The 9152-nt window shown below is 44.4% G+C and overlaps 1 protein-coding gene across 2 annotated transcripts; it reads left to right on the top strand.

The window, feature by feature from the left end:
• HGH1 (HGH1 cochaperone) lies at positions 1 to 7319 on the top strand. Of its 2 annotated transcripts, none has more exons than XM_032967935.2 (7): positions 1 to 98; positions 1312 to 1861; positions 2136 to 2236; positions 2526 to 2624; positions 4841 to 4932; positions 5837 to 5959; positions 6627 to 7319. In XM_032967935.2, the coding sequence occupies exons 2-7, from the start codon at positions 1326 to 1328 to the stop codon at positions 6747 to 6749; spliced, it is 1074 nt and encodes a 357-aa protein (XP_032823826.1). In that variant the 5' UTR covers positions 1 to 98; positions 1312 to 1325; the 3' UTR covers positions 6750 to 7319. The 2 variants fall into 2 exon arrangements, with proteins under 2 accessions (XP_032823826.1, XP_032823825.1); XM_032967934.2 differs by having other exon boundaries at positions 45 to 117.
• Positions 7320 to 9152: the final 1833 nt, after the last annotated feature.

The raw sequence follows: 9152 nt of genomic DNA on the forward strand, positions 1-9152 counted from the left end.
GTTGCGATGCGGAAGCGGCGGATTTGTTTCACTTCCGGGTGGCGACTGGCTTCCACGTGCGCGTCACGTGGAGGGGAACGGGGAGCGGAGGAGAACTGGTGAGAGTAGGGTCCTCTTGTGAGTAGGGGTCCTGGTGTCTGTAGGGGTCCTGGTGTGAGTAGGGGTCCTGGTGTGAGTAGGGGTCCTGGTGAGAGTAGGGGTCCTGGTGAGTGTAGGGGTCCTGGTGAGCGTAGGGGTCCTGGTGAGAGTAGGGGTCCTGGTGAGAGTCGAGGTCCTGGTGAGAGTCGGGGTCCTGGTGAGTGTAGGGGTCCTGGTGTGAGTAGGGGTCCTGGTGAGAGTAGGGGTCCTGGTGAGAGTAGGGGTCCTCTTGTGAGTAGGGGTCCTGGTGAGAGTAGGGGTCCTGGTGAGAGTTGAGGTCCTGGTGAGAGTAGGGGTCCTGGTGAGAGTAGGGGTCCTGGTGTGAGTAGGGGTCCTGGTGAGAGTCGGGGTCCTGGTGTGAGTAGGGGTCCTGGTGAGAGTAGGGGTCCTGGTGAGAGTAGGGGTCCTGGTGAGAGTAGGGGTCCTGGTGTGAGTAGGGGTCCTGGTGAGAGTCGGGGTCCTGGTGTGAGTAGGGGTTCTGGTGAGAGGAGGGGTCCTGGTGAAGGTAGGGGTCCTGGTGTGAGTAGGGGTCCTGGTGAGAGTAGGGGTCCTGGTGTGAGTAGGGGTCCTGGTGAGAGTAGGGGTCCTGGTGTGAGTAGGGGTCCTGGTGAGAATCGGGGTCCTGGTGTGAGTAGGGGTCCTGGTGAGAGTAGGGGTCCTGGTGAGAGTAGGGGTCCTGGTGAGAGTAGGGGTCCTGGTGTGAGTAGGGGTCCTGGTGAGAGTCGGGGTCCTGGTGTGAGTAGGGGTTCTGGTGAGAGTAGGGGTCCTGGTGAGGGTAGGGGTCCTGGTGTGAGTAGGGGTCCTGGTGAGAGTAGGGGTCCTGGTGTGAGTAGGGGTCCTGGTGAGAGTAGGGGTCCTGGTGAGAGTCGGGGTCCTGGTGACAGTAGGGGTCCTGGTGAGGGTAGGGGTCCTGGTGAGAGTAGGGGTCCTGGTGTGAGTAGGGGTCCTGGTGAGAGTAGGGATGTTACGTCAGGACAACTGGTCTGTCAGTTGACCAGTGGCATAGTTTTATCAGACTAAGTTGTTACGCCCTGCCTACGACGTCTTAAGGGTAATTACTTATGGTTATCACTCCTGCACGTAAGGTATTTCCACGCGCTAGAATATAAGGTAATTTGGAACTTTTTGCTAATTGAAAAAAAACTGCTTTTTTTAATCAACATTTGTGTGCAGGTAGCGAACGAATTATGGAGCCCGACCAAGTAAAGGATCTTCTTGGATTTTTGCAACAACAAACACGGCCAGACCTAAAATCTCAAGTAACGCAGTACCTGCTGGGGTTAACTTCCAGCGCAGAGGGCAGAACCATGCTAGCCAAGGAGAAGGCCATCATTGAAGCCTTGAACACTTTGATCAAAGACCCATCCCTTTCCATCGTTAGTGATTACTTTAATATACTGATAAATCTATCGGCGGATGAGTCGGTGTCTGATGTATTTATGACTAATATACCAGTGTCTTTGCTGTTGTCCAATATGCTAAAACCAAATTATCACTTTTCAGAACAAATATGTGCCATTTTATCAAATTTAACACGAGACGAAAGGGTGTGTAAACATGTTTTAGATATCATTAATGCAAATGACACTGGGTTAACTGGAATTTTAGATCTTTTTTTCAATGAAGGTTTAAACAAAAACGGAAAATTGCATTACCTTGGCCCCCTTATGTCCAATCTCAGCCAACTTCAAGAGGTACGCCGCTTCCTGCTTGACAGAGATAGGTGAGTAGACGTTTCCACGTTCTGCAAGCCATGTAATATTGTTTATGCTGATTGTGCCGTGTTGTCATATCACCTTACCATGCGGAACTGACCACGTGCAGTTGTTTTTAAATTGTTCATGTTTTTTTTTGGCTGTAACCAGGTATCTTGTGTAACCAAGTCCCCATTAAAAATGTGCATTGCCCCATAGATGTTTACCCTTGCCAAAAAAAACATCTATTAATTGTTCCATGTCTTATGGGTGTCATCACATTGCTCGCTTGTTTTATTGTAGAGATGCCATTCAACGATTTCTACCATACACTCAGTATGAAGCATCGTCAGTGCGAAGAGGCGGTGTGGTCGGTACTTTGCGCAACTGCTGCTTTGATCACGGTATGAATATCAATCAAACATTAATCAATCAAAAATAATTTAGTATAGCACCCTTCACACTAAAATTGTCCAGAGCACTTCACAGATGGGCACATTAAAACGTATATAACATTACATCAATTAAGTAATATTACAGTACAAATACATGCTAGAGAGATCAATGCAACAGGTTTGTAATGTACATGTAGTTTACATATAATTAACATACAGGAAAGGCAACTGCAAGTTTTTTTTTTAATGGGAATTTTGTAACATAGCAAATTATACACGGTCGTCATTTTGTGTTCAGAACATCACGAGTGGCTCCTTGGGGAGCACGTGGACATACTTCCCTTCCTGCTGCTGCCACTAGCCGGTCCAGAGGAGCTGGATGAGAAGGACATGGAAGGTACTGACGTAACGCGTGGGCTTACGCGGCCAATTTAAAGATGTATAATTGATGTTTGGATTAGTTTACATCATATGACCAAGTTGGTCTCGTTATTAAATTGTCACGACCAAATGTTTTAATTGGATATGAATGTGCTACATTTAGTTGTGAGAATTGTTCTTCAACTTACTGGTTGAGTTGAAACAATGAGATAATGCTGGTGTCTTGTCATTTCAATATTTTAAGAAAATATAAAAGTTATACAGTGAAGGGAAAAAATATTTGATCCCCTGCTGATTTTGTACGTTTTCCCACTGACAAAGAAATGATCAGTCTATAATTTTAATGGTAGGTTTATTTGAACAGTGAGAGACAGAATAACAACAAAATCCAGAAAAACGCATGTCAAAAATGTTATAAATTGATTTGCATTTTAATGAGGGAAATAAGTATTTGACCCCCTCTCAATCAGAAAGATTTCTGGCTCCCAGGTGTCTTTTATACAGATAACGAGCTGAGATTAGGAGCACACTCTTAAAGGGAGTGCTCCTATTCTCAGCTTGTTACCTGTATAAAAGACACCTGTCCACAGAAGCAATCAATCAGATTCCAAACTCTCCACCATGGCCAAGACCAAAGAGCTCTCCAAGGATGTCAGGGACAAGATTGTAGACTTACACAAGGCTGGAATGGGCTACAAGACCATTGCCAAGCAGCTTGGTGAGAAGGTGACAACAGTTGTTGCGATTATTCGCAAATGGAAGAAACACAAAAGAACTGTCAATCTCCCTCGGCCTGGGGCTCCATGCAAGATCTCACCTCGTGGAGTTGCAATGATCATGAGAACGGTGAGGAATCAGCCCAAAACTACATGGGAGGATCTTATCAATGATCTCAAGGCAGCTGGGACCATAGTCACCAAGAAAACAATTTGTAACACACTATGCCGTGAAGGACTGAAATCCTGCAGCGCCCGCAAGGTCCCCCTGCTCAAGAAAGCACATATACATGCCCGTCTGAAGTTTGCCAATGAACATCTGAATGATTCAGAGGACAACTGGGTAAAAGTGTTGTGGTCAGATGAGACCAAAATAGAGCTCTTTGGCATCAACTGAACTCGCCGTGTTTGGAGGAGGAGCAATGCTGCCTATGATTCCAAGAACACCATCCCCACCGTCAAACATGGAGGTGGAAAAATTATGCTTTGGGGGTGTTTTTTCTGCTAAGGGGACAGGACAACTTCACCACATCAAAGGGACGATGGACGGGGCCATGTACCGTCAAATCTTGGGTGAGAACCTCCTTCCCTCAGCCAGGGCATTGAAAATGGGTCGTGGATGGGTATTCCAGCATGACAATGACTCAAAACACACGGCCAAAGCAACAAAGGAATGGCTCAAGAAGAAGCACATTAAGGTCCTGGAGTAGCCTAGCCAGTCTCTAGACCTTAATCCCATAGAAAATCTGTGAAGGGAGCTGAAGGTTCGAGTTGCCAAACGTCAGCCTCGAAACCTTAATGACTTGGAGAAGATCTGCAAAGAGGAGTGGGACAAAATCCCTCCTGAGATATGTGCAAACCTGGTGGCCAACTACAAGAAACGTCTGACCTCTGTGATTGCCAACAAGGGTTTTGCCACCAAGTACTAAGTCATGTTTTGCAGAGGGGTCAAATACTTATTTCCCTCATTTAAATGCAAATCAATTTGTAACATTTTGACATGCGTTTTTCTGGATTTTGTTGTTGTTATTCTGTCTCTCACTGTTCAAATAAACCTACCATTAAAATTATAGACTGATCATTTCTTCGGCAGTGGGCAAACGTACAAAATCAGCAGGGGATCAAATACTTTGTTCCCTCACTGTATATGAATTATAATCGAATGTGAGAACGGTGGTTCCCAACCTGTGGCGTGGTCCACATGGTTTGTGAAAAGTGATCCACTGATCTGCTGCATATGCTACGATTTAGTGATTGTAAAGCTATTTTTTTGCTGTACGGTCATCTGCGAACAATTTTGTGAGAGTTTACAGTGACAGTCTGTGGGTCGATAAAGGTTGGGAACCACTGAGGTTACGACTCTCAGTTTCTTTTGGATTTTTCAAGTGAGTGAAATGACAGATCAATGTAGTTATACATCGTCTGTGCTTTCAGGCAGGAAATAGTTATTCATTTGAAAAGATGGTTGAATGTAACATTAACGGTACATTTTATCTGCGAACATTGTTACTTTCAGGGCTACCAATTGATTTGCAGTACTTGCCAGAAGACAAGCAGCGAGAGAATGATCCGGACATAAGACGGATGTTGATAGACACCATCATGCTGGTAACTTCTGCACAGTTTATGCCATCGTACTTTTTTCACTTTGAACATCATTTACATGACCACCAACGATTGAAAGACTGCTGCAACACATAATTGCGTGGAAGTGATAATTGTTCCCAAAATGTATGGTGAGATGACTTTAAAACCTGGCACTTCGTAAACATCGAACCACTGGAATCTTGGGTATTGTAACACTAAATACAAAACACTTAAAAAACGCGTTCAAAGATTGCCGTCGATTAGGCTGACACATGTAAACTCTGCATCCATTCCACACTTAACTGCTATTAAAATCCCTGTGGCTTCATTGTAATGAGCAGGGCCTGTGGACCCCATGCAAGGGCTCTCACTCTCTACTTCACGAGTGGGTACAGATATCTTTTTGGTCTTCAGACTAAAACGGGCTTGTGAAATCAGCCTTTCAAAATCCGAACAAGTTGCTTTCAGTTCTAGATTTCAAGCTTTCGTGACTGCAAGGATCCATACTCTTTGGTTCTATTCGGTAAAGTCACGTAGGTAAAAAATAAAACAAATCACAACGTTTCGGCCACAACACAAGCGGGATCAGGCTGGCCTGGGGCTGGCCTGATCCCTTCACCTGATGAAGGCCGCTTGTGTTGTGGCCAAAACGTCGTGATTTTTGTTTTATTTTTTACCTACGTGACTTTACCGAATAGAACCAAAGTTGCTTTCACTCATTTATGATCTTCAAACAAATCCATTTATCTCTATGGAGATAAAAAAAAATCACGTTTAGTTAAATGTATAGTGTTTTATTGCTTCTGAAGAGAATGCTTATTTAAATAAGCACTTTTTAAACAATTAAAAACTGTGATATTAAGTCGACTGGTTGGAGGAATGTCTAAGAAAATTGCTCGTTTGTTGTAACAAAAAAATTGTCCAGTTGGCAGCAACCAGTAAAGGGCGGCAGGTATTGAAAGAGAAGAACAGCTACGTGATCTTGCGGGAGCTGCACAAGTGGGAGAAGGATTTACAGGCGCGCACAGCGTGCGAGAACCTGTTGCAGGTCAGTGAAAGCTGTCCGTGTCGTGGAATTTTATAATGACGCGAACGAGTTGCCGCCCAACGGGGAAGTTACTTAAAGGGTTGAGTCGATGCACTGCAGTTCCGCTCGTGTGCAGCAGTAAATGCTCAGCGACTGGCGCCAGCTCTGGAGAATACCTGCGCGTGTGCGATACAAATCCCCGCAAGATGTGTGATCGGATGCACCGTATACGTTATACAGTTTTACATAAGTTTAAAATGTGGGGGGAAAAAAATAGCAATAGCAATTTGGCCATTTTTTTCTTCCAAATATGGGCACGTACAAAGTGCACATTGGGGTTATTGCTTTTCTTTTCAGAATCTAAAGTGATTTCCTAGTCCGTTGAGCACTGAGATGGATCTCATCTGTTTACGGCCCCGAATCGGTGGTGGGAGTTTCACATTCCTGTGGCGAGTGCGAGTCGATCCATAGCACAGCCACTGTTGTTGATTTCCCCACAACAGCGGTACTCATTTCATCAAGCACTGCCTCAATGATTGCTTGAGCAGGCAATCACTTTGAGTTCTGAAGCTGGGTCACTGATGCGGTAAACGGCACAAGCATGGTGGTTACGAAGTGCATACACGTCGCACTTACCTCATGAGTCTGTGAAGGCTATAGGGGGGATCTTTGTCTTTGTATGTGGCAGGTACTGATTGGGGATGAGCCAGCGGCTTCCATGCAGAACCTGCTGAAAGTGCAAATCCCTCCCCACGTGGAGCAGCACCTGCTCCTTCAGGACGAGGAGCAGCAGCAGCAACGAACAGACTAATGCAACCGAACGGCTGACCTTGATTCCATTGTGTTTCAAAGGGCAGTGGTGTAATCTGTTAATTTGAGAGTAACAGATTGCACACACATCAACATGTGAGCAAATATGTGGATGTTTGCACAATATTACGTTCTGTGTTTCGTGGATGAAATGGAGGCATTTGCTTCAAAAGGCAATTTTCGTTTTTCAATAAAATAAGGATGTATCATGTGCCCGCAGTAAGTGTTAACACTTTGCATGTACAACATGAGCAGATGCTCTCTAAATTACCAAATCTGGAACAAATTATTTGTTGATGCTACATTAGCAGCGGCGGCGCCCAAGTACACATTGGTGACATTTTGGGCAATTGCCCTTAGAGAGGCCAGAGAAATAGATTGGATAAGGGTTGGAGGCTGCACATAACACCATGGGGCCTGATGAGAATTTAATTTTAAACATGTTTTCTGATGACCAGTTTTTTTATTGACGTTAATAGTTAACAAATAGTAATGAATAACAGACTCTTCAATATGCAAAACGTATGGCGAAATAAACTCATTGTAAGTAAAATAAAATGCTGCTGCTACATTGCATTGTGGGAATGTATGTTCTTGTGAGTGCAAGGCACATTCAAACCTATAAGAGGCTGTTTTTGGGTTAGATCGCGTAAATATAAATTAGCCGTGTCGGGTGGTGGCGGGTTTAACAACACAATTACGCGATCTAACCTAAAAAAAAACTATGGATTGGTCGTGCAAGCCTACGTGTTAAACTCTCATTCCACCAAGCAGTACATTGGGGTGAAGGTTATGGCACATAGTCTTTATAAATCATTGCTGAACTTCATATCCTTTTGGTAAAGTCACGTAGGTATAAAATAAAATAAATCACGACGTTTCGATTGCAACACAAGCGACCGTCATCAGGTGGAACAGATACAGCAGGAGAACTGCTGACATAGGAGAGCTGCTGCAACAACGAGTTTATGTAGGATTTTAGTGGGCTCAAGCCAAGGGTAAGTGGGCGGAGCTATAGAAGGACCTTGCACGTAAATGTGAGAGATGAGCATGTCAATGTAAGAGAGATTGACATGTCAATGTAAGAGATTGACATGTTAATGTGAGAGATTGACATGTCAATGTAAGAGAGATTAGCATGTCAATGTAAGAGAGATTGACATGTCAATGTGAGAGATTGACATGTTAATGTGAGAGATTGACATGTTAATGTAAGAGATTGAAATGTTAATGTGAGAGATTGACATGTCAATGTGAGAGATTGACATATTAATGTAAGAGATTGACATGTCAATGTGAGAGATTGACATGTTAATGTGAGAGATTGACATGTCAATGTGAGAGATTGACATGTTAATGTAAGAGAGATTGACATGTCAATGTAAGAGAGATTGACATGTTAATGTGAGACGGTCCCAGACACCGGAGGTGGCGGGGATCCTCCTGTGGCTAAGCCGCCTCAGATATTTCACCTGGTGATGTACTCGGAGAGTCGGAAATAACAGCTGACATAGGCAGGTAGGATAGAAACATCACAGTCGGTTAAGACTTTACCTGGTTAATAACGTCCTTCCAATGATTGCTCAGTTTGTACCCATCTCGGTTGAAGTTGTGTCTGTGTTTATATATCTGGATGGCTTCATGAACAAATCTCTGAAGGTAGCCAGTAGGTTTGCAGAGTACCTCCGTCTTGGATAAATCAATTTCGTGTGAGCCCACAGCGTTAAAACAATGATTAGCAACGGCAGAGGTATTGGTCCTACCGTGTTTCAGATCTGTCTTGTGTTCACGAACACGGTCCGAGACATGTTGTTTCGTTTCCCCAATGTAACTGCTGCTGCAACCACAACTCAGTTTATAGACACCAGGGTATTGCATGTCAGGAATCGCATCCTTTACAGATCGGATTAAATCACGGATTTTGTGTACTGTGTTGAAACGAACCTGGATCTTGTGTTTGTTTAAGATTTTGGAAATCTTTTTGGTAACCCCTACACTGTATGGTAAAGTGATGGTTTTGGTTGGATCCTCAGAAAGTTGTCTCCCCATAACTGGGGAGACAGCTTTGTGGATTGTACGGTCCCAGTATCCGTTCATCCTGAGGGCTTGGTGTATGTGCTCCAGCTCACTGGCTAGGTGATGCTGGTTGGAGATGCAACGGGCCCTATGGTGTAGTGTTTTGATGAGGGAATTCTTGTGGGCTGGATGGTGGTGGGAATCAGGCTTTAGATAGGCATCTGTATGGGTGGCTTTCCTGTAGACTGAATGTCCCAACAAGCCATCAGGTCTCTTCTCGATCAAAACATCCAGGAATGGTAGCTTGCCATCCTTTTCCACTTCCATGGTAAATTTGATAGAGGGGTGTATGGAATTGATGTGGTTGAGAAATTGGTTCAGTGCTGGC

This window comes from Petromyzon marinus, chromosome 38 (genome assembly GCF_048934315.1).
Source record: "Petromyzon marinus isolate PM22_M1 ecotype Great Lakes invasive population chromosome 38, UKy_Petmar_22M1.pri1.0, whole genome shotgun sequence".
NCBI classification, from domain to species: Eukaryota; Metazoa; Chordata; class Hyperoartia; order Petromyzontiformes; family Petromyzontidae; genus Petromyzon; species Petromyzon marinus.